Source organism: Poromitra crassiceps (assembly GCF_964638095.1).
Source record: "Poromitra crassiceps genome assembly, chromosome: 1".
Classification (NCBI taxonomy): Eukaryota; Metazoa; Chordata; class Actinopteri; order Beryciformes; family Melamphaidae; genus Poromitra; species Poromitra crassiceps.
Window position 1 is genome coordinate 117,564,026 of NC_139623.1, and position 26,480 is coordinate 117,590,505.

At 44.8% G+C, this 26,480-nt stretch overlaps 1 protein-coding gene across 2 annotated transcripts in view; it reads left to right on the forward strand.

Moving 5' to 3' along the window:
• Positions 1 to 26,480, forward strand: part of phf20l1 (PHD finger protein 20 like 1) — a 132,528-nt gene that overhangs the window by 60,136 nt on the left and 45,912 nt on the right. Inside the window, exons 12-14 of one of the 2 annotated variants that reach the window (XM_083642906.1) lie at positions 4,423 to 4,476; positions 4,674 to 4,766; positions 20,156 to 20,308. In XM_083642906.1, the coding sequence (XP_083499032.1) occupies positions 4,423 to 4,476; positions 4,674 to 4,766; positions 20,156 to 20,308 (300 nt within the window). The remainder of the gene's footprint in view (positions 1 to 4,422; positions 4,477 to 4,673; positions 4,767 to 20,155; positions 20,309 to 26,480) is intronic. The other variant, XM_083642907.1, reaches the window with a different exon arrangement.

A 26,480-nucleotide genomic window follows, 5' to 3' on the forward strand; every position in this document is an offset into this window, starting at 1 on the left:
TAGCCTGTGCTATCTCGGGGAAACAAACTGACACTGTCCATTGGAATGTTCAGGGGGGAAGCCGAAAAGGAGATTTATCTCCCACAGATTAGTGATCCCTGGAGCCTCAGAGAGTGCCTCTTATCGCCCGGAAATTAGCTCAGCTACGGGCTGGCCTGCGTTAGCTAGTATAGCCCCTGTCGCTAGCTCTGAACAGCCATGGATTGCTGTGAGAGGAGGAAAGAGAGATGCCAAGAGATTTTCCCCTTAACCAGTGATGTCTCTACAGCTGGTAAACAGATTTCAACCACTATTGGGTAGGCCTGTATCGACTGCCGACACGGATATTGGACCGGCCCATCGGCTTTCCGACAACCTAGGTATGCCCAAAGCTAGGATCCTGTCTACTCACAGCTCCGTAAACAAGATTACTTTACATGTCGGAGAAAATGACATTCTGAAAGAGCAATCAGAAATATTAAAACGTGACTTCCTGGATCTACTAGTGCTTCTGGGCTCCCTGGATATTGAAGCATTTATCAGTGGCCCTCTGACCCCAATTGGATATAGAATCAACAAGTTCAGTAGGTCTCCGGGCTTAACACGTTCAGTGCCAGCGACGCCATATGGCGTCATTAGAAATTTACCGTACAGTGCCAGCGACGCCAAATGGCGTCATAACTCCAAATTGTTTTTTTGACGGGGGGGTGTCGATCTAAGCTTCTTACGTCGCCTCTAACAATATTGTAGCTATTGGAGGTCGATAACCTATTTTACAAACCCATTAGGTGGCGACAGCACTCTCCTGATCAGAGAAAAAGGAGCCAAACACACAGAAATAGTCACTGGTGAAAATGAGGAAATCGCATTGCATCCGTCCGTATGCATCGACGTGCCTCCATAAACGAGCACAACGCCAGCTGTGCCCCCAGCAGCAGCATCCGCTGTCACAACTGAGCACTTCCATGTACGCTGCAACAGCACATTCACATAATCAGCATTATTATTCCGAACTGGAAGCATGCCAGCCCGTGACAAACACACGCAGAACCAAAAAGCTGAATGTCGCGCACCATTCACTGTGTGTGCGCAGCAAACTCAGCAGAGACTGAGAGCCACCAGACACATAAGACACACCCAGGAGGCGTGTGCAGTTGAGGGGGGGGGGGGGGGGGGAGCACGGAGAGCAGCAGAGCAGCATACACTTCACCCAGACAGACCCAGACATCAGAAAATTAGCTTCAGAGTCAGAGATGTGCTTGAAATGTTTAATTTCACAAAAGGCTCATTATCTCAGCTCGTAGAAAAAAAGGTATGTTTTTCGTTCAATCAAGCTATCTTCTCCGGCTCATAACTAAAGAACGGAAAATGGGATCAATAAACTTTTTTTTGCAGGTGATAGAAGAGAGTCTCATCGTTATTTGTGCGTGTTCAGTGTTTACATAGTAATTATTAAAAAAATTATATGACTGTTTTAAAATGCATTGCGGCCTATGTGGCACAGCAAGCAACCTTTTGCCCAAGGGCCGTGGCACTGAAAGTGTTAAGTACATGGCTTTCAACCGTCTGTCCCCTGCATAATGTGAACTATATTGATCATTTCAACCTGTTTTGGAACCGCAAATACCTCTTTAGTGATAATGGAAAACTCAACAGAGATGGCACGAGGTTGTTTACTGCAAACCTTGTCTACAACATCAATCATCCAACATCTGATTTGCTCTTAAGCTTTCTCAAAGTACACCAAATTCATGCATTTTACTTTAAAATGTTTTAAAAAATCTCGCGGGGGGGCATGCCCCCGCATCCCCCTAGGGGGTCTGCGGTCCCCCACCACAAATTCTCAAAATCCTGTGGGAAACACTGGATGCCCGCTTGCCCCGGGCAACCAAAAAAAGAAAAAAGTCAACCATTTCTTGGCCTTTGGATGCCAATGGGGCAACCACGTTTTAACATGTAAAAAATAGACACAGCAGCAAACAGCAAAATATTCACTAAATAAATATTGATTTAAAATGTCACGGTTATATTTAGAGGCTCTGCTACACCGAGTGTTTTGTTGTTGCAACAGTCCGTCAGTTCAAAATGCCGTGTCTCTCTTGCTTCATTTCCGCACGGACTATTATGTGGGCGCACCACACAGCTGCATGTTCCCAGTAGCCAGTCAGTAAGCCATGGACGTCAGCCAAACATACATTAAATATTGCTCCCGAGATCTGTGCGTTGTGTGACAGAGTCGCCCACACAAACAGTGGTCTCCGTCTATCTTAATTTGTTTACTGAACACATTTTATTTGTTGGAGATTTTAACATACATGTATGTTGTGAAACCAAACCCATGGTGAATGACTTCCTGAATCAGATCGATTCTTTAAATTTCACCCAGTCTGTGATTGGTCCGACTCATGAAAAGGGCCACACTCTGGACCTTGTACTGTCCCATGGTTTATGTGTAACCTTGAATGAAATCTGCAACACGTGTATATCTGACCATCTGCCTGTTGTATTTACTGCTACAGTGCCTTGTTCAAAGGCAGAAACTCGTACTCCTGCTCGCCGCCTGCGGGCATTAAATCCTCAAACTCCATCCCAGTTTTCCACTGCTTTTAAAGACTCTTTGTTTTATACTGTGGATGGCCTCTGTGATCGTAGTGCTGATGAACTGACCGCACTCTTTGACACCACTTGCACTGATATCTTGGACTCTATTGCTCCTCTCAGGTCTAAGCGCAAAAAAACACCTGCAGAGCCATGGCTTAATGACACGACCCGATCTCTCAGACGATGTAGACGAGCTGAGAGAAAGTGGAAAAAAGACAACCTTCATGTATCCCTGGGCATTTTAAGGGAGTGTCTAGCCACCTATCAAAGTGCTGTTAAAACTGCCTTTATCTCCAATCTTGTTTCTAATAACAGCCACAGGCCACAGGTCCTTTTTAACGTTTTTAATTCTCTTATCAATCCCTGTGATACAGCTCGCATTGTGCCCACGCCTGCACTCTGCGAAAACTTTTTAACATTTTTTGTTGACAAAATCTCTGTTCTTAGGTCTCTAGCCACCACGTGTGCCCTAGACCCGTCTACTCCCCCTGTATGCCTGGCTGTCTTTGACCAGTTTGAGCCTGTGTCCCTCTCTGACCTGTCCAAGGTGGTAGTTTGCGGCCTACAAACTGCCCCCTGGACAGTATCCCATCCCGCTTGCTCAAAGATGTTTTTAATTCTGTTGGGTCAAGTATCCTCCTTTAGTGAACACTTCTCTCAGCACAGGGTGTGTTCCAGCTGCTTTCAAACGTGCCGTAGTGCAGCCCCTTCTTAAAAAGAACAACCTGGACCCCTCTGTTCTCGCCAACTTCAGGCCTATTTCCAAACTGCCCTTTTTATCAAAGGTTTTGGAGAGGCTAGTTCTAAACCAACTACATACTTTTCTAGTCGACAACGACATCTATGAGCAGTTTCAATCTGGCTTTAAACCACGCCATAGCACCGAAACTGCTCTCTTAAGAGTTTTTAATGATCTTCTTTTAACTGTCGATGCAGGACACTCTGCTGTACTAGTGTTACTGGACCTGACCGCGGCCTTCGACACTGTGGACCACAACATGCTGCTTCTGAACAGTTTAATTCTAAAATGAACTTCTGACATTTAAGAAACTGACACCTCTAATCACAGAATGACAAAGCGAAAGTAAATGAAATTATGAATTTGGAGACAGTTGGCATTATAAAATAGCGTTGTATTTGGGTACAGAATCATCTGTGCTTTGGGAGAAATTGACTGGTGAATTTCAGGAGGTATTTGGAAGAAAATGTGACTCTGTTGAGTCTGTTTTGGATAAAGCCTTCATAGGGTATGGTCGAGAACGGGACCGAGATGCACTCCGGTCCAAACCAAGCAGCTGAGTAGCCTCAGCTGGAATCTGCTTGAACAAAGGACAAAGTAAAAAAAACTTCTCAATTTAATTTGACTCATTTTGTCAAAGAGCCTCCAATACCATTCTCAGCTCATTTGCAACTATCTATTCTAAAAAGAATATTACAACTGTATTAGTGCCTAATCAATTTAAACCCTTTGGCTACACAGAGATCATCTTGCACTTGCACATAATATTATAGTGTCGTTTGTCTGTGATGTGGTCCTTCACATCTTCTTAAAGTCCTCTTTTGAAAAGTTTCATTTACATAGTCAAATGCCATGTTCTAACTTTATAGCATGGAAGTGTGGTTGTGTTGCCCTTTGAAAGCTCCAACACAGATGTAAAGTCCAAAGGTCACTTGACGTCACCTTTTTTAGACTGTCGCTGGTCTAAAGGTGTGATGCTGAGCCTCCCATTGATAAATAATTACACACTGTTCTGTGTTCATTTGTTTTGAATTGTAAAGATTTGTTGCATTAAGTTATTTTGGATGTAACTGAAAATTTGGGAATTTTGTTCTTTCTTCCAGGCTTCATCAAGATGGAGAAGAGAATCAAAATGGAGGAGAAACACATCAGCATAGGTCTGACTGTTGTTGGCTGCTTGGGTTTTTGGTTGTTCAGTCTACTGTACCATTTGTATGTCTACTTGCCTGGCTGCTTTTACGTTTTTCCTATTTGTCAATCTGTCTGCCTGCTTATCAATCTACCTGTCTGTATTTCTGCTTGTTTCCCTATATAAATGATCTGCCTGTCTGTCTGTCTGTCTGTCTGTCTGCAGGGCGAAGGGAAAGGAGAGACCAGAGGGAGAATGACCACTTCAAGGTCAAACTAAAGAAGAAGAAGAAGAAAAAGAAGAAGTCCAAGCAACACTGTGAGTAGAAGACAGAGACTGGATAAAAGACGTAATATAAAAGTGGAATATAAATATTCCCGGAACCACCAGAAGGATCTTAGGCCTTAAAACATAGATTAAAAAATAAGTGATATATGATATATGAAATTACAGTATATATCTTGGAGCCACATCTAACCATCATCATCAGTATATAAATGGGAGCTGGGGCTCTGTCTGTTTGTTTGTTTCTTTCTTTCTTTCTCTGCCCCACTGTGATTGTCCCACTGTGATGTCATAAATCCCACTATGACACCATCCGTGATGTCATAAATCCCACTGTGACATCATCAATGATATATATATATATAGTCGCTGTCGCGGCAGAACCTCAAATCTCCACAACAGCAACTTTTCAGGTAAGTAAAAAAAACTTGCTCTTAACACGTTCACTGCCAATGACGAGTTGACTCGTCAAACACAATCCAACCGTTCACTGCCAATGACGAGTTGACTCGTCAAAAAAAAAAAAAAAAATTTTTGACGGTGCTACGTGGATCAATGTCCCCCACGTCTCCTATAAAAATATTGGAAGTATTGAATGTGTATAATCTATTTTACCGACCAACTAATGGCTCAATCCCACCACACTTAACAGCCCTGCACAGCTCGTCCCCACTCGGCTCCACTCGTCTCTACTCGATGGATGTTTTGCTTCGACCGGCGCTCGATCGGCCCCCACCCACCCCCGCCCACAGCTGGTCGTCTAAAAATAGCGACCGCATATCTGTCCTTCGGCTCTAACATAACGTTACAATTAAATCCATCCACAGAACTTTTAAACTGTTTATGAAATACTGGTGCCTCTAAATGACCTACAGTGTACATGGGCAAATGTGACAATCGGCCAAGAGAATGATATCACAGGCATGCTGCGCTGTGCGGGGACGGGAGAGGCGCAACAGAGTGAAGCCTCTACCCCGCAGCCTCTCACCAGGCAAGACCGGGGCTTCCAAACACCCGCTGCGGCCTAGCGGAGCGCTGCAGCCTCCACTCAGCTACAGAGCTCCCTGAGCGAGCAGCGGACTTTTTTCTCAGACAATTGAACACCCGCCACGATTTTATTTCACCGGAGGTGAAGGCAGCGACACAAAATACTGATGGAAATATACATAACAGAAGATAAGGTAAGACCACTAAACTGGTATGCAGCCGCCAGCATTGCATTGACAGTCAGTAGACAGAGTAAACACGATTCTCTCTGACCAATCAGTAGCCATCAGAGTTTTACGTCACCATTTGGGACCTACTCGCCAGCCCGAAGTACCCCGACGAGGCAGGGACCAAAAGTAGCACGACTCGGCCACAAAACAAACCGAGCTGGGCCGGTTTTTGATGGTGGGATGAGACCAAAAGTCGAGTCGAGCGGAGCGGGACCGCGCTACTAGCTGCTGTGGAATTGGGCCATAAGTGGCGACAGTGCTCTCCCGACAGAGAGAAAGCCAACCAAAAACAGCCGCGGGAGCAAGCCATTCTCAAGGAAATGGCTTGGCGATTTTACAGTCATCAGTCACCAGACTCGCCCGAGAGCGGCCGCGCCAGCAGCAGCACACCGAGAGCGGAGAGCGGTGCTGGCGTGGGGGATTGCAAATTTGCATAATAGATTATGGGTGAAACACACTTTGAAACACCCGCAGAAAGGCCAGAATCGCACGCATTCCGAAAACCCAGAAACGAACGAGCCTCATTCTCATACTGTAGGCGAAAACGCTTTCACGCTGCTGCACACGGGCGCACAACGTTCCAAAAATAGACTGGGTGGGCAGCATAAAGCCTAGAATCGCACAAAGCTTCATCAAAGCTCTCAACCGAAAATCCAAGAAACGATTGAGTCCCATCCACAGTCCACACTCGCCACACTCGCCGACGAGGGGCCGCCAGAGAGGGAGGCTGCTCACTGCTCAGACAGGCAGGAGAAACTGGCTTGTGACAAACGCCACCAGACACGCCCACGGAGGGAGGAGTTTAAAGGAGAGGGTGTTCAGAACTATATTGTTCAGATGTCTGATCTCTCACTGATGCCAAAAATAAATGGTTAAAGTGACTGTTCTGCCTGTTTGATTGAATTTCACAAAACTGCGATTATCTCAGCTTCCTGTCTCAGACGCTGAAACCATGCTGTACTCAACGGCTAATATCTACATAACTACTAACTCTACAAACTAACTCTTTTAGACAGAGAAAGCACACATTCTATTAGTACTTTTGTGAACTTCGTGTTCACAAAGTCCAAGCAGAAAATTATCCTCGGCTCTTGTAAAATGAGCCAGAATCCTCAAAAAACGGCTTGGCAGAAGCTACCTACAGTAAAAAAAAAAATGGCTGGCAGTGAATGTGTTAAAATACTGAACCAAACGTTGTCAAAGTTGGCACATGTCTTAATTATAGTTAGTTTCCCGCTGAATGTGTCATTACATTATTAATATCTTACGTGGATAAGCTCAAATTATGTTTATGTTATCAGTCCGACTTGGAAGCACTCTCTCCCGGCCAGTCAGGCGCTGATGGCTGCCTCCCCTCTGGTATGCACATGCACGAGCCGCAAGCTCCGGGCCACGGGGGCACGCGCAGCCGACCAGCAGTGCTCCCCAGCCTCTCATGGCCGAGGCGAAGGCTTTGGGATGGGGGTGAGAACAGTCTGACATAACGTAACGTAACGTTAACGTTACTTTATTCTCGTCAGAAACCACTCCGATTTGCATGTTAAAACAAGTTTGCAGCCTAGGAATCACTGGAATGATGATACGGATGCAGTAGCACACGTGCTCCACACCGCCCTCTCCCACCTGGAGGGGAAGGACACCTATGTGAGAATGCTGTTCGTGGACTACAGCTCAGCATTCAACACCATAGTACCCTCCAGGCTGGTAAGCAAACTCAAGCATCTGGGACTAAGCACAGCGATGTGTGACTGGATCCTGGACTTTCTAACAGACCGCCGCCAGGTGCTGAAAGTGGGCAACCTCACCTCCTCCCCACTGACCATCAGCATAGGAGCGCCACAGGGGTGTGTCTCCAGCCCCTTCTGGTATGACCTCTACACCCACGACTGCGTGGCGACTCAAACTTCGAACACTATCGTGAAGTTTGCAGACGACACAGTGGTCGTGGGGCGGATCTCCAGGAGCGACGAGACAGCCTACAGAAAGGAGGTGGAGGCCCTGGAACAATGGTGCCAGGACAACCACCTCTCTCTGAACGTCTCCAAGACAAAGGAGGTCATTGTAGACTACAGAAGGGGGGGGGGGGGGGGGCGCACACCCCCCAATCACCATCAACGGCACAGTGGTGGAAAGGGTGGACAGCTTCAAGTACCTGGGAGTCAATATCCACCAGGACCTGACATGGGCCAACCACATCGCCACTGTTATCAAAAAGGCCCAACAGCGACTACGCGGACTCAGGCGCCTGAAGAAATTCGGGCTAAGGCCAAAAATCCTCAGGGACTTCTACAGAGGCACCATTGAAAGCCTGCTGACTGGCTGCTTCACCACCTGGTACGGGAACTGCACCACCATGGACCGCAGGGCGCTAAGAAGGGTGAGGCGCGCGGCCCAGCACGTAACAGGATGTGTGAGCTGCCAAAACTGCAAGATCTGTACAACCAGCGGTGCCTCAGGAGGTCCCTGAAGATCATCAAAGACACAAACCATCCCCACAACAGCCTGTTCTCCCTGCTACCCTCAGGGAGGAGATACAGGGTCCCAAGAGCACGCACAAATCACTTGAGGGACAGTTTCTTCTCACAGGCCACGAGACTCCTTAACATATACAAATAGTGTAGTAGCTGTACTGTACCGCACTGTAGATGCTACCATTATGTATGACTAATGTTCAATAGTATGTTTAATTAGGTATACGCTATTTGCACCTAACAGAATGTTATTATGTTTAATTATGTTTAAAGTATGTTCATGCCATTTGCACTATGGGCAGTGAATACGCCACTGTCTGTGGCGTGTCTTACTGCTTTATTGCTTGTTGCCTCTTGTTTTTTATTTATATATCTTTTATTTTTTGCACTATGTTGTAACGGAGCCTACAGCACAAGAATTTCACACGTGATACTTGTACTATTGAGTGACAATAAAAATCTTGAATCTTGAATCTTGGAAAACATTTTATTGATCTATTCACGTCAGAGGAAGCCAGGATTAAACAAAACGATATCACAAATACACAGCGCGTCTGCCGTGTGTCTTTTCCGGGTTTAGTGTCCTGCGTGGGGGGGTACAGACGGAGGTAGGGGATGAATTTCGAGGTTTGACTGACAGACTGAAGGCGAATGGCGTTACGAGAATTACTCACAAGCTCGTTTGAATGCTTTTCCATTGGTTGCATTTGGTAAAACCCACACAGAGACGTGAAGGCTGACCAATGGCATTGATTCATGACAAAAGATAAAACTCTGAAATAATTGATATTCGGGGTCCTGCCGCGACAGCGACATTTCCAATCTTTCCAAATATGCAAATTAAAGTACCATAAATATCCAAAATAATGGTTAGGCAAATAGTCTTCCTCACAACATTATTTAACAAACTGTATAAACTATTACCAATGAACCTTCATATCAATCCTTAAGCAAACTTAAATACTTTATAAAGAAACTGAATTGCTACTTACATTGAAGGTTATTCAAAAGACACATGGCAAACAGGTACAAGCACTCTGGTGAGGTGAAGATGTTTGGAGACAAAGAGGAGGAAGGCCTGATCCCTGCCTCTATTTATAAAGTGGGAGGTACTAGCACAGGCACACTGAACCACCACTTGGTGTCTCCTTGTGGAGATCAGGGGGAAAACTTGTAGTTTCTAACAGCCGCCCCCGGATTTGAGCAGCAAATATGTTTCATTTTGTTTCTTCAGTGATTTCAGGGAGTGTGATTAATCTGGAAACAGGGCGTAGGTATTCTCGACCTTTCCAGGGAAGGTTTCAGTTATCTTTCCAAATGAATAGGCCATGTTGCTCGAGGATATTGAGGGTCAACTATCATCACGACCTGACCTGAATCCAAGTTTTCCTTGTCAGTCTCCCATTTTTGCCTGGTTTGAAGATTTGGAAGGTAGTAGCGAATGAATGCTGTCCAGAAATGATCAGCTAAGATCGAAGATCTGACTGTGAAGATCTGACTCCTGCCGAGGAATTCACTTTCACAGTAGATTGCCTGAGGAAGAGAGGAGTCAGGCTGCCCCATTAGCAACATGTTTGGTGTGACTGGGTCTGGGTCAGCAAGGTCAGAGGAGATATATCCAAGAGGCTTTGAATTCATTATGCCTTCAACTTCAATCAAGACTGTGTGTAGGACTGTTCAAGATTCAAGATTTTTATTGTCACTCCGTAGTACAAGTATCACGTGTGAAATTATTGTGCTGTGAACTCCGTTTACAACATAGTACAAATATAATAGGGCATATGAGTGCAAAAACAACAAGAGACACAACAAGCAATAAGGCAGTAGAGCGATAAGACAAGTCAGAGACAGTGGCATATTCACTGCACATAGGTGCACATGTCATGTGCATACTTTGGACGTACTTAAACATTTTAAATTCGACTTATTTGACGTACAGGTGCAAATAGCATATACCTAATTAAACATACAATTAAACATTAGACATACATAGTGGTAGCATCTACAATGCGGTACAGTACAGCTACTACACTATTTGTGTATGTTAAGGAGTCTCGTGGCCTGCGGGAAGAAACTGTTCCTCAAGCGATTTGTGCGTGCTTTTGGAACCCTGTATCTTCTCCCTGAGGGTAGCAGGGAGAACAGGCTGTTGTGGGGGTGGTTTGTGTCTTTGATGATCTTCAGGGACCTCCTGAGGCACCGCTGGTTATATAGTTCCTGCAGTTCTGGCACCTCACATCCTGTTACGTGCTGGGCCGCGCGTCTCACTCTTCGTAGCGCCCTGCGGTCCATGGTGGTACAGTTCCCGTACCAGGTGGTGAAGCACCCAGTCAGCAGGCTTTCAATGGTGCCTATGTAGAAGTCCCTAAGGATTTCTGGCCTTAGCCCAAATTTCTTTAGGCGCCTGAGTCCGTGTAGTCGCTGTTGGGCCTTTTTGACAACAGTGGCGGGGTGACCGGCCCATGTCAGGTCCTGGTGGATGTTGACTCCCAGGTACTTGAAGCTGTCCACCTTTTCCACCACTGTGCCGTTGATGGTGATTGGGGGGGGTGTGCCCCCCCCTCTCCTGTAGTCTACAATGATCTCCTTGGTCTTGGAGACGTTCAGAGAGAGGTGGTTGTCCTGGCACCACTGTTCTAGGGCCTTCACCTCCTCTCTGTAGGCCGTCTCGTCGCCCCTGGAGATCAGCCCCACGACTGCTGTGTCGATTGCAAACTTCACGATGGTGTTAGAGATTTGAGTCGTCACGCAGTCGTGGGTGTAGAGGTCGTACCAGAAGGGGCTGGAGACGCATCCCTGGGGCACTCCTATGCTGATGGTCAGTGGGGAGGAGGTAAGGTTGCCCACTCTCACCACCTGGCAGCGGTCTGTCAGAAAGTCCAGGATCCAGTCACACATTGCTGTGTTTAGTCCCAGGACCTTGAGCTTGCTTACCAGCCTGGAGGGTACTATGGTGTGGAATGCTGAGCTGTAGTCCACGAACAGCATTCTCACATAGGTGTCCTTCCCCTCCAGGTGTGAGAGGGCAGTGTGGAGTACGTGTGCTATTGCATCCGCCGTGCTCCTGTTGGGGCGGTATGCAAATTGGAGCGGGTCGTGGTCCGGGGGGAGTGTGGGGCGCATGTGTGATATGACCAGTTTCTGTTGTTGGTTGGTTTCCTAATGTAACATTGAGGGTAGGGCTGCTCAATAAATCGATTTTGAATCGTAATCGAATTAATTAATTAGTAGTTCAAAAAATGAAAATCGTAAAATCGATTTAAACTTTAACTAGGGTAATTACGTTACGGCATGGCGGCTATCTCTCATGTACGCGTGCTGCTTACTCGTCCATTCTCCCCGCTGTAATGTCTCTCTGGAGGCTGTGACTACTGCTGGCTACTAAAGACAGCAGCAATGAACTTATTTATATTTCAACGCCTCCAAAAAGCACAGAGTGTGAGCACTGAGCAGCGTGTTGCACTGCGGGCTGTGCAAGATAACGATTGCCACAACACACACACGCGCGCGCACGAACAGACGTTATCATGGGACGCTGAAATGCTGCCTTTATAGTTCACATAAGAACAAAACAACACATGAGGCCACCGAGTAGCTTCTGCTTCTTGGCTGTAACGTTACCAGTACTGACCGTGTCTGTCTGAATTTCCTCCTAACTGCTGCTATCGCAGTTCCCCGCATACCTGTTGTGACTTTGTGTTATTCTAGTGTCAAGTGACTGCAGGTTAGCAAGCAACAGCTAGGAAGTTAGGCATAGCAAGTTAGGCTAAAACAGGAAGTTGGGTTGTTCTGCCTTCAGAGTAAAAGCATAAATCAGGGGTCTCAAACTCAAATTACCTGGGGGCCGCTGAGTGTCCAGTCTTGTCACAAGGGGGCCACTTCATGTATTTAAGAAAAAGAGAGAGAAAAATGCAACCGTTCGAATTCTCAACATTAACAATTTATTCATTTACTTGAGGGACAATCTATTTTTTACATTAACAATTTATTTGTTTATTTGAGGGACTTCTTTTTTCTTTTTTTAGGGACAATGCACATTACTAAATTAGGCAGTGTTCATTTTCAACTGTCCCTTGGAACTCCAGCTAGAATTAGAACTGATCATAAATGTCACTTGACAGCTCAGTAATCCGCTCTGCCGCTGTGTTGGCTGAAAGGCTGATGTTGCTTAAGTGACTTTTTTTCTGGACAGACGATATTTGCAACCTGCAGCATGCAGTCTTTTAGAAACGTCAACGTGCCTTCAGTAAACGGCTTCCCGCTTTGGCAATCATCTCACACACCACGTAACTTACTTCAACTGCTGCACCAGCCTCCTTTCTGCCTTCTGGAAGAGATGTTGTTGCATTGACAGCTCTTACTTTAGCTGTGCAGCAGGTTTGTCCCTCTCATCTCCCCGGTACTTTGCATAGGCTACTGCTCTGCATGTTTAGTTGAATAATGTCGCTTCAGGTTATATTCTTTTAGGACGGCGATTTTCTCTTTGCAAATGAGGCAGGCGGCATTCCCTTTGAACTTGACGAAAAAATAATCACTCTCCCACTTCTCCTGAAACTGTCTGTGCTCGTCATCAACCTTTCTTTTGCCTTTTGACAGCGACATGTTTACTTCTCAACAAAAGACAACATTTCAGCGTGCAAATGTTTTTCTTTCACTGGGGTGAACCCAATCACCTGCTAATGAGGTGGATTTGACATGCAGTGATGATCCCGCTGGCCTGGAGTGTGAAGCGTGTTGCCAGATACTGCTGACGGTTTCCAGCACAAAGAGTTCAAAAAACGCCAAAATGCACACAAAACAGCCCAAGGAACTGCACATCTATGTACATTTATCTGGCAACCCTGGTGTGAAATGCGGCTCATCTGCATGAAGACAGCGCCTCGTCCACGCGCCTCGGGAGCGCATGGCTGCCATTGCCTCTGTGTTTTACAACGAGCGGAGGTGCGGGCCTGATTTCACTATAATTTGATATCAATTGGTGGGCCGGAGCGTTATGGATTTGGGTTTTCCGTACGTACGTCCGTCCGATGTTTGTTAACACGATATCTGAGGAACGCCTTGACGGAATTTCATAAAATTTGCCTCAAACTTCAACTTGGACTCAAGGATGAACTGATTACATTTTAGTGGTCAAAGTTCAAGGTCACTGTGACCTCACGAACACTATTCCAAAGTTCGTTAACGCAATATCTCAGGAACGCCTTGACGAAATTTCTTCCAATTTGCCGCAAACGTCGACTGGCATGTAGTCCATGGGCCAAGGCTGAAATTTTGACATATCGGTACCACCTGAGGTGACCGCACGATTTTGTTATTTTTGTCTTCCTACATGTCTCTAGTTTATATTTTGGTATGATAACCCTTCCGATTTGGTAGCTTAAGGATAGTTATCACTCTGTAAACAAACCTACCCCCAAAAAATGACAAAACCCTGATTTCATCATATCTCCTGAACCACACATGATAACGCAAAAAATGTGATGTCTACCCCTATGTTTTCATGGTCAGGGATTACAATGACACCCTAGACAACATCATAAACTGTTCACATGAATAGTTAATGGTGAATTCAGTGGTGTTTTGGTGAATTCAGTGGTGTTTTGAGAAGGATACAATGCAATTAGTCCATGGGCCAATGGTGAAATCGGTACCACCTAAGGGGACCGCGCAATTTTTTTTATTTTTGTCTTCCTATATGTCTCTAGTTTATGTTTTGGTATGATAACCCTGCCAATCTGGTAGCTTATTGATAGTTATCACTCTGTAAAAAACCTTCTTCCATATAAATGACAAAACCCTGATTTCTGTGTATTAGTCCAGATGATATGTGAAAATCATGTTCACTTTTTCATAAATGCATGAAACTTGGTATGCATATAGTTTGGGGCCCCGTAAATCTTCTGAAATTAAGCCATCACAAAAATGCCTCGTGGTGGCCATTTTGATTCTGCCATAAGTGAATTATGTAGTTTGCATCATATCTCCTGAACCACACATGATAAGACAGAAAAGGTGATGTCTATCCCAATGTTTTCATGGTATAGGATTACAATGATACCATATAGAACATCATAAACTGTTAAAGTAACTAATCAATGGTAAATTTAATGACGTGAGAAGTTAATCACAGTTTCTGATAACTGATGCTATAACCTCAATTCCATGACCACTCTCTTGCTAACATTTTTTGATGAGTAATTTTACTTCTATGGGCCTTTTGTTAAAATAGCCCCCAGGCCCCTCCCAAACATCCTGCGACTTTCTGCCAGACGGCCAAATCCAAGATGGCCACTGGTACAATCTTGAAAAATTTACTTTTGAACCAGAGCACCTAGAATAATGTATGAAGACACTTTTCGGTGTAAGTCAACCACAAAGAATCTGATTCTGACATCAGTTTTACATTCTGACATAATTTTGACCCAGAATTCCAAGATGGCTGCCATCCAGTAGCGTGAAAACTTAACTTTTGAATGGCAACATATACGTATGTGGTAAAGATACAATTGGGAGTGCTGCATTGGGTCAAGAAGACATCAATATAGGTTAGCAGAGTAAAAATCAGGTGCTCTTCCAGGATGGGGCATATATAGATAGAAGATAAAAAAGAGGTAGCTGTCCAGTGTGGTTGCAGGAAGTTCCCCAGGTGTTGAAAGCAGCAGAGGAAGACATCCGAGGCACTCAGAATAAAGGATTTTTAATATAATTCAGAGTGCCTCGGATGTCTTCCTCTGCTGCTTTCAAAACCTGGGGAACGTCCTGCAACCACACTGGACAGCTACCTCTTTTTTATCTTGTATATACGTATGTGGTGTTTGGGGTTTACCATTTTTAGAATAAGGACGGAGATTAACAATGGTGAATTATAGCTATTTTAATTGCAAATCCATGCCTACCAAACATGGTTTAGTAATGACAATTATTGTGTTTTGAGGGTAATTTCATAATTATGTTAGTCTCGCTGGCCAGCCTCCCCTCCCTACCGGGAGAGGAGTCTGGCGCCACGGAAACAGGCAACTGGGATAAGCCCTCCCCTGCTCTACAGCTGCTCTCCCATTGGAGCGACTGTTTCAGTGGCTGCTGGATGTCTGCTCCCGGCTTATTACAAACTCTGTCATTGGCTCCGACCACGTCAATCAGGGCAGCTTCTGCTCCCTCCTCCCTGTGTGTCGCTGTAAATAGTGCCCTGCTGCCTCAGTGAAAACAACAATGCTAACTAGCTAGCAAGCTAACGGCAGAAACCGACACGCTAGCTCGTTGCTACACGCTGAAAAGGGCAAGTTGGATTGTTGGAAACTATTTTCCAAGGGCACTGCCGCTAAGCGCCGCCCATCTCAATCCCACTATGGAGACCTGCGTGGGAGGGGAGGCAGGCCAGCGAGACTATGGGATAGGTGAAGGTGAATAGCCTATGTCCATTGTCCAACAAGTTTTCTAAATTAATTTCCCTCTTTGCGATGTGATAAAAGTTTCTCAGTGAGTTATAGTTGATTGCCTCACTGAATTATCTGCTAATATCCAATTTTAGCAACAGAATTTGATGTCCTGGCGTGGCACGTCCCTGTGTAATGACATATCCAAAAGGAATTTTACTCTGCGCTGTGCTGCACAGCATAGAGATTATGGTGCGCTCAAGCGCAGCGGGGTATTTAGCGCGTAAGAGGTGCTTTTTTTTTTGGCGCGTAAGAGGTGCTGCCCCGTATTCTGCGCAGAAACGCCTGATTGTGGCACGCCTATGTCCAGTAAAAATTATAACAGGCATGCGCTTGTGCACGCCCCCAATTTGCATTGCGCGCGGCGTACCGCTTTTGCGAAGATAGGGCCCCCGGGACTTGCAAGAATCTGGTCAACTTCTCCTCTCCTGCAGCATGGGCTGATTTTAAGTCTGCAATGAGTTCATCAGAGAGGCAGGCAGACTGTAAGGTGCGGAGGGTTGGGGAGGCCAGGTCAAACGGGAAGGAGTTGAACTCATGCATGCAGGCATGGCTCAAAATGGATGCGAAAAGGTGCAAACACACCAGATGCTGAAGTGACGAAGCATCTGGAAGCGCAGCCAGTTTCATTTTGGCGCACTTGTTAGCACATTAGACCGTTCAGTCAGACCAGCCGTGATGCGGCCGGCTCGCCCCATGCAGAGTTTCCACTCCCTCCGTGTCGAATCTGTCTATCTCAAATGCCTGTGCCACTGTGAAACAACAACATCAACAATGCTAGCTCATTGCTACATGCTGAAAACGGTTGGATCTGGATTGTGCAATAAAGCAGGCCTGCTTGATACTTTTGGTGGATAGTTGTAAAGGTGAACAGAGCCTTTTTCCCCTATACCAGGGTGGAGGTATTAGCAGCCAGACTCTGCCATTGTAGGGAGGGTGTCTGGCAAGCGAGACTACCCGGGGAGGAACTCAAGGTAGGAGCTGCTGAGATGGAGTGGAGCACTCCAAGGCAGTGATTGACCTGGTTGTGGTCAACTTGTAAACCTCCACGAGTTGCTGGAACATTGTGTTTTTGATGAATGTGTGGCCTTATTCAACTCCAACATCACATACAGGAAGACGCAGAAGAGCAAGCGCATCTAGGAGCTCTATCTCCAATCTGTAGGGCTGCAAGAACCCTACATCACTCTCGTTGACATGGGCATGATCTAGAGGATGGCAACTCCATCAGCAAGAGATCGGCAGACACAAGATGGCACCCCATACAAGTGGTCGGACTATGTCCACAAGGTGTCATCCATCATCCTTGCCCGCCATGGTGATGTTGACATATCATCTGTGTGATTGACCGGTATGACACAGCATACGTGGCTAAAAATTATGAGCGGAATCTGATGATTCAGAATCTATAGCTACAGCTAATAAAAAGAGCTTATTTTAGTTATCTTGTCATACATTCATTAAATATTTTAATGCAAGAAATCCTGGGGGTAGTTGGTACAGCAGTACCAAGGTAAAATGGGTGTTGACATTAACATCTTTTCAGTGAACATAATTCTGAAATGATTCCCAAAACATCCACCATTGTTAATCTCCTTCCTTGTGGTAAACCCCAAACGCACAGTATACCTTTCCATTCAAAAGTTACATTTCCACAATACTGGATGGCAGCCATCTTGGAATTCTGGGTCAAAACTATGCCATAATGTCAAACTGATGTCAGAATCGGATTCCTCGTGGTTGACTTACACCGAAAAGTGTCTTCATACATTATTCTATGTGCTCTGTGTCAAAAGTCAATTTTTTAACATGGCGCCAGTGGCCATCTTGGATTTGGCCATCTGGCAAGGAACATCCCAGGATCTTTAGGAGGGACCTGGGCGCTATTTTAACAAAAGGTCTATATAAGTCAAATCACTCATCAAAACATCTTAGCCAGAGAATGGTCATGGCTTTGAAGTTATAGCATCGGTTATCAGATACTGTCATTTCCTTCTCACAACGTCATCAAATTCACCATTGATTAGTCACTTTAACAGTTTATGATGTTCTATATGGTATCATTGTAATCCTTGACCATGAAAACATTGGGATGGACATCTCCTTTCCAGTGTTAGCATGTGTGGTTCAGGAGATATGATGCAAACTACATAATTTGCTTATGGCAGAATTAAAATGGCCGCCACAAGGCATTTTTGCGATGGCTCAATTTCTGAAACTGTACAGGGCCCCAAACTATAAGCGTACCAAGTTTCATGCTTTTACGAAAAAGGGAACATCATTTTCACATATCATCTGGACTAATACACAGAAATCAGGGTTTTGTCATTTATATGGGGGTATGTTTGTTTACAGAGTGATAACTATCCTTAAGCTACCAAATCGGCAGGGTTATCATACCAAAATATAAACTAGAGACATGTAGGAAGACAAAAATAACAAAATCGTGCGGTCACCTCAGGTGGTACCGATTTTTGCCTTGGCCCATGGACTTATGCAAGGATGAACTGATTAGATTTTGGTGCTCAAAGGTCAAGGTCACTGTGACCTCACGACCGCTTGTTTCATGCTTGTTAACACGATATCTCAGGAACACCTTGATGGAATTTCATCAAATTGTCCTCAAACCTCCACTTGGACTCAAGGACGAAGTGATTCGATTTTGGTGGTTAAAGGTCAAAGCTCAACGTCACTGTGACCTCACGAACGCCATTCCCAAGTTCGTTAATGTCATTTTCAAGGTGTGAACGCGATATCTTAGGAACGCCTTGATGGAATTTCTTCGAATTTGCCTCAAACGTCCACTTGGACTCAAGGATGAACTGATTACATTTTGGTGGTCAAAGGTCAAGGTCACTGTGACCCCACGAATGCCATTTTCAAGCTGGGTAACGCCATGACAAAATTTCTTCACATTTGGCTCAAACGTCAAAGTCTCGACAGACATGGATGTTAACTGCTCACTTGTTGGCGGAGGCATATATCCACGGTGCGGTCGTTCTAGTTTTAGATTGAAACAAGCAAATGTTAAAGGAAAACTTTGCCGCTTTTTATCAGCTTTGTATCAACAATGTCAGTAGTATAGAGCAGCCATTCCCAACCTGTGGGCCAGGAAGGTATTGCAAGTGGGCCGCCAAATAATTTGCAGAACATTACGATCTTTATGGGGATTTTTTTTAAATATGCATGAGAATGCACTTAACCATCGTTGAATGATAGTTATTTAATTTGTAATACATTATTCATGAATTAGCCTATTGCAGACAGCCCCTCACTTTTAGTTTCTCATTTCTGTGTGGTGCTGATGGACAGCTCCTTTTATCGTTAAAATAAAAAGTGCTCTGAGAACGCATTATTTACGCTCGATGTGGGCCGCTGACATTTTTGCGATTTTCTCCCTCAGCTCTCTCCCTCCTCTCTCCTCTCTCTCCCTCTCCTCTCTCCCTCAGTCTCTCTCGTGTGTGTGTCACTGATGACATCAGTGATGTCACAATGCCTATGTATGACATCACTACATCAGTGGGACTGATGTCATCAGTGGTTTATGACATCACTGATAATGTCATCAGTGGGACCGATGTCATCAGTTGTTTATGACATCACTGATGATCTCACCATGGTTTGACATCACTGATGATGTCATCAGTGGGACTGATGCCATCAGTGGGTTATGACATCACTGATGATGTCATCATTGGGACTGATGTCATTTGTGGTTTATGACATCACTGATTGTGTCACAGTGCTTTATGACATAATTGAAGATGTCATCAGTGGAACAGACAGAAACAAACAGCCCTAGCTCCCATTTACAGTATATACTGATGATACATGTACAAAAAAACATTTAGCCCTTGTTCACACAGGATGAAGCTTGAGGCAGGCACAAACTGAACTGACACCTAACCGTTCACACAAGAAGCCTTCTCTTTTCCTCTCAGCACCTCCTTGGGGCGCCTTGAACCCACCCACAACTCCCATTGACTTCATGCATGGCAGCTTCAAGCTTCACACGTCACGCTTGGAAAACAGCCGTGAATCCTGACGCTTGGTGTGAGCGGCTTTGACTGTTAACAAAGACGCCTAAATGAAACTTGTGGGTTCAGTGTAGGTTGAGCTTAGGTTGAGCGTTGCTTCGGCGTATAGTGTGAACGGGGGCTTAATGTGATAAATGGGTAACATTCTCACGCTGATATTTTTATATTTTTTCTTCCCGATATGATAGTAACAGCACGTGGATGACGGAATGATGATAAATGTGAGAATTCATATATGAACTAACGCAATCTCTCTGTGTCCAGGTTACCATGACTACGGCAACCTGTCACTGTCCTTAATGGAACGCACTTCTCTTCACCATCACTATGGCAACTCCTTCTCCTTCCTCCCCTCCTCTTCCTCCAAACACCTCCTCTATCCCCGGGCAGTTTTGCAAGTGGACCTCACTGGGGAGAGTAAGTCCACATTTAGGCTGCTGTGTGTCCAGTTGTTTTTTTCCTTCCCTCATTAAAAGTAATGAGAGGCTGCCGCACAAAAAGGTGACCGCTCCAGAAGTGCTGCAGCCAGTGTTTTGTTTAGCTGGAACGCTAGGGTTCCAGCTAGGGAACCTCCCTAGCTGACATCCCTGTCAGCAATGTTATTCTTGAAGTTAGAAACGCCATGGGCTCTCAAGAATTTAAGCTTTGTGGTGAAAAACTCATGTTGATGTTTCCGCTCATATACCAATTTGTTTTAATCACACCTTTTTACCTGTGCGGTCAGACAGAACCTATTGTGCCTGGAGTGAGAAAGGGCTGTGCTCACTCAGAGACTTATACATACATACAGTAGATGGCCATTTCACCTCTTTTGATCTTCTGAGGAGGAAATTTGAGTTACCCAATACGCATTGGTTCAGATACCTGCAAGTCAGAGATTATGTACGGTCTAAGTTTCGAGATTTTGAAGTTCTCCCAGATGAACACACTTTTTCTGAGGTCTTGTTGAGTCCCCCCCACTCCAGGCACCTTATTTCTAGACTAGTACATTTGTTCGATAACTATAACAGGGCCTCCACTGAGGATTAGAGAGGCATGGCAGGATGAACTTGGTGTTGATCTGTCGCAGATTATATGGGACAGGAGTTTGTGTATGGTCCAATCTTGCTCAGTTAACAGCAGACACCAGCTGATCCAATTCAAAGTTACTCACCGTCTTCACTATTCCAAATCGAAAGTGCACAAGATTTACCCATCTGTCTCAACACTATGTGATAAGTGCCAGGTGTTAGAGGGTACATTGTCACACACTTTTTGGCTTTGCCCTTTAATATCCGGATTCTGGGCCAAAGTTTTCGACTGGTATTCTAAGGCCTATAGATTCACTCTTAAGCCAGAAGCAGAACTTGCCATTTTTGACTGCTCTTACTTCTCCTCATGGCTGTGCAGCAGTCCCTGACGCAGGGGATGATTGTCGCAAAAATACTTATTTTGAAAGACTGGAAGTCCCCCTCTCCACCCTCCTTTCAGCTGTGGCTGACAGACATGGTCTCAGTAGTGCATATGTATTAATTAATACACAGGACAAGATGTTACTATCCCTTGTGCCAAAATCCGAGGAAAAACACATTTAGAAGCCCAATCCAGAATAAAACAAGCTAACAGGCTAACAAACTAATACACAAGACACAAATCACCAGTTACCTACCCTAGCCAACAGCAGTATGAAGCATGTCATTGGGGTTTTCAAGTGGGCACCTTCCTTCACCGATGTTTCGTTAAGTTAGGCCCACGACACCTCAAGAAGGCTTAACGGTGTAATCCAGCGTCCTGGAAACACCCCCCTCCATGCTACCACCGCACAACTGCATATTACCTCACTATCTAAGCCTAGCTATCCAGGTCGGTTCGGTATGACATTCCTAACTACACCACCACTGTCAATGATTCAGCCCTGTTGATGCGGACCGTCAATCATGACCAACAACAAACAATCAATCTTACCTTAGCGAGCTCCCCAGCTAGCATGTTTCCTCCTTAGCCACAGCCATTCACTTGCTCGTTCTGCTGCCTGAGACGTGTTGCTAACCGCAAGTTTCAGGCTCCGTCCCCAAATGCCCAACTCAGTTAGTAGGGCAATAACGCACTTTGCCACAAAACCACGGCAGCCCACCTCTACAGGCCGCACTCGAGCCCTCCAACCTCGCTGCTCTGCCTCTGCTGCCATTTCAGCATACCTAGCTTTCTTGCGCTCATTAGCCTCCTCAACTCGATCTTCCCAGGGGACTGTGAGTTCAATGAAATAAACTATCTTCTCTACCTCAGACCACAGTAACAAGTCCGGACGTAGCCGGGTGCTAACTATATATGCTGGGATGACTAGCTGTTCATTCAAGTCAACCCTCATTTCCCAGGCTCCACCTACACTTAGCTGCCCTAACTTGTGCCTGACCTTAATTGGTCTAATATTTTCTCCCTCACGTACAAATTTGATCTGTCTAGTCTCTTTGCTAGCTACTAGAGAATTTACTTCTAGCCGCTTTTCCTCAACTGCAGTTGCCAAACATTTGAACACCTGGTTGTGACGCCAGGTGTATCGCCCCTGGAAGAGACTGACCTTACACCCTGACAGTATATGCCTCAGTGTACATTAGGGGTGGGAATCGCTGAGTAGCTCACGATACGATATCGTCACGATACTTGGCCTTCGATAACGATATTATCACGATACAGCGATACTGCGATAATCGATATATTGGAAGACGATACATCACGATACCTGTGTAACTGAAGAGAAAAAAATACCCCTAAAAGGCAAGAAGCAGGTATTATGTATTTATTAGCAGAATTGACATGAACTCTCTCAGAGTTCACTCACTCACTCATACCATTTTCAATACCACGGAGGAAAAGTTACACATTAAGTCTTTTTATTATTATTATTAAAACAAGAAAACCTATATAACCTACCTACCTATATAATTTCTAAAAGTAGATATTAATGATCAAACATTTCTGTTGTGCTCGTTATTTGGGTGAATTTAGTTAGGTAAAATAAAATATTAATAATCCGAAAATTATTAATATTTCACAAAATTATTAAAATATTAAAATATGTAATCCTGGATAAGGATTAACCTAGGGGCACCACCTGCTTAATCGCAGGACCCAACTTTAATCACAGTTAGTCTCTCTGAAGCGTGAAGTTGCTAATCTTTAAGCAATAGTCCACCACAGTCATCACAAAGTCACTCTGAAACAGTTGAATTCTAATAAAAGTTGACAATATTTATTACATATAAAATAAAGAAGAGGTATTGGCAATACAGTCAATGGATTTCAGTTATAACCAAGTTACATTCTAAAACCCTTCACTGTATTGGGGAAAAAGCGTGAGGTTATGAGGATTTATCTGCATGAAGGTGTAAGGCACCGGATGAACACTAGAGGGAGGCAGAGTGTGTGTGTGTGTGTGTGGGTGAGTGGTCTCTACTCAAAATGGCCGACCCGGAAGGACCGACTTGACCCAAAATGGATGACTAAGGGATGTGTTGTTCGACCCCAAGATGGACGACACAGGAGTGGGTGTGCTTGACACAAAATGGAGGATAAGGGAGTGTGTGCGCGGCACCAAATGGAGGTTAGCCGACTAGTAGCTATGTGTGTGTGTATTTATAGGGGAAAGGTTCGTGCCCGCGCTTACGCACGTGCCCGTGGGGGAGAAATACGCTGTCTAGATAAAAACGGGGCCGCGAGGCGCTTGCTTCACCACGGTTAGTTTTAACCGGCTTTGAACTGGCGAAATAAGCTCCTCTCGGCTCGTTGGCTATCTTAGATCCCCTCCGGGGATCGGTGAAGAATTAAATGGCTAGCTTTTAAACACTCGGGTTCAGTAATGCAGGTATATGCACAATTACAGTCAGACACAAACAGTCACAGATTAATTTACAGTATCATATCAGTCAATCATGTATATCTATGGATATATATCATCTAACTCTAAACAATTCTAAGCCCGGACTTGAGTGATCAATTCAGTCTTACTTGGCTTGCGCGCTCAGTTCTGCACACTCGGGTGCAGTGGTTTGTTATGGTCGGTCTCGCAAGGTTCCTCCGGCGTAAAGGGGGGGGGGATGCTCGTCTAGCGGGTGTCCGCGGTCCCGGGAAGGAAGGAGCGGAGGGTTGAGAACAGGCAGTCGAACTCAGCTGGCCACGCTGGGTTTCTGGATCTGCTGTCGTCTCAGTGGAGGAAAGGGGGATCTCACAGCTCGCTTCTTCGGGTTGAAGGCACTCGCCGGGTCGAGGCGATGCGGGTCGGTTTCAGGATATCAAAGCTAACTTAGCTCTGATGCAGGGGTCGTCAGGCCTGGTGGTGGTCTGGCGGCTCAGCTGCGAGGAGGGGGGAAGGGCGGTTTGTCTCGAGTTGAACCACACGTCCTGTTGTAGCGAGAGGCCACTTAGAACTGAAGTTTTTCGGGCTTCAAACCTGTATATGTTTTGGGGTGCAGGGCGTGTCTTCGCTGTGGTTTAGGCACACCGATTGGTTCACCTTATCTCGCTGCTGTGGGACAAAGAAGTCGGCTCAGTTCCCTGTGGTTTTTATCACGGGTGTGGTATTCAAATTGGCCAAATGGCCAGGTATGTGGGGGTTGTGTGCTCCCACTGTCTGCACATAGACCAGCTAGTATTCAAACAACATGTCTTTCATTCAATGTCAGTGTTCGTTCAACATGTCTTTCATTCAATATCACTGTTAATTCAATATCAATGTTCCTTCAATATGTCTGGCCCAACATTTCCATTCATGTAGCCTACAGTATTTATGTTTTTGTTTCAACTACAAACATAAATAAACGTCAACTTGAAACTATGTTTGAACTACCACACGCAGCATAATATTTTAGCCTGTTTATTAATTATTATTTTTTTTATTTATTTATTTATTTTAAATAAACATATCGATACTTGGTGCCAGTGTATCGATAACGTATCGCAAGTGGAAATATCGCGATACCGTGAGTATCGATATTTTGTCCCACCCCTAGTGTACATACACTAGAACACAACGGGCAGGCAACATCCTCGCCCAACCACTGATTTAAGTTCTGGGGAGATGGCAGCACATCATAAGTAGCCCCTAGAATAAATCTAATTCTGCTTGCCTCCATGCTCCGCAACTCTCTCCACTTCAACTGGAAAGAATCAGGTCTCTGAGGACTAACTCAATCAGGATTCAGGAAGTTCTCAATTATCTGGGACCCATTTCTGGACTACCTGGGTGAGGTCAGAAATTAGTAACTTGCACATCTCTCATGGTCTCCCGGTACGAGATTTTATGTACAGCGTCTCGTGTAAACAGATTTTTGTTGTACATTTTAGTAGACTTACCACTATGTTGTAATGTTTTTTTCAGATCAAGCACTCACACTGTCAATGTCGCCGTTACACCATATTTGTACATGCAGTTTATCTGAAGACTAATTTGTTATGGGTTCTGTCCCGTCTGTTCGCTGTTGTTGTTTTGTTCTGTTTTTTGCTTGTGTGTGTACACCCAATTGTTAACGGCACTGAACCGATGTCTGAAAATGAAACAATGAAAAAACTATATACAAAAAAATAAATAAATAGACTACAGTACATAAAAAGCAATACGGCCACAAAGTGCTGAATATATTCTAGTCTTGAATCTGCTGCAAAGTTTATTGAGTTGCTTCCTATCTGAAGGCAGGCTCTGAGTGAATTAGTTTAGTACAGAGTAGTTTACGCTTTTATTTTGAAGGCGGAAAGGGGGAATGCTACGTGTGAACTGATGCTGGTCTGTTAGTCTGCTAGCGAACGCGCTAGCAAAGACAAACACTACAGTCAGTCAGTGCCTGCTCGTATAGGCTGTGCTGTGTGAAGCAGACCTCTCTGGATTAGAAAAGTAGGCTAAGGAGAGAAAAAATCAGTTCTGAGCGGTCACCATTCTTATAGATGGGAGAGATGACTGCCGTTTTCAGACCATCAGGAAAAACGGCATCTTTAATAGACCGATTAAGCAACATAAAGATTGAAGCGCACAAAGTGGTTGCATTCCGCTTAAAAATACAAGAATCAAGGCAATACACGTCCAGAGCATTAGAGGTTTTTAAGGCCAATAGAGTTTTCAAAACCTGTTCAGTTGGCTCAATGAGGGAGAAGACAGGGTGGGCATGGTCTGGTGGAGAGATCACACCCTCCCTGTGGCCAAATGTTGTGGCCAGCTCCAAGACTGAGTCTCTAAAGAACTAATTAAAGGATGTTTCCGATTACCGTACTTTCTCGTCCTGAGTTAAGATATTATTTACTCTAATTTCAAGGCGTTTGGGGGCCCCGTCTTCCTTTCTTGAGATATTTCTTTAATATAATTATTATATAGATATTTAATGGTTTTAGTTACATATTTACTCACCAGGTGGCGACAAAAGGTAAATAACAGTCTTTTGTGTTGTACTGTATGTAGCCTACAGTATTTATGTTTTTGTTTCAACTACAAACATAAATAAACGTCAACTTGAAAATATGTTTTAACTACCACACACAGCCTAATATTATAGCCTATGTTTATTAATTATTTTTTTTTTTTGGCCGGGCTCGCGGCCCAGTACCAAATGCTTTGCGGCCCGGTACC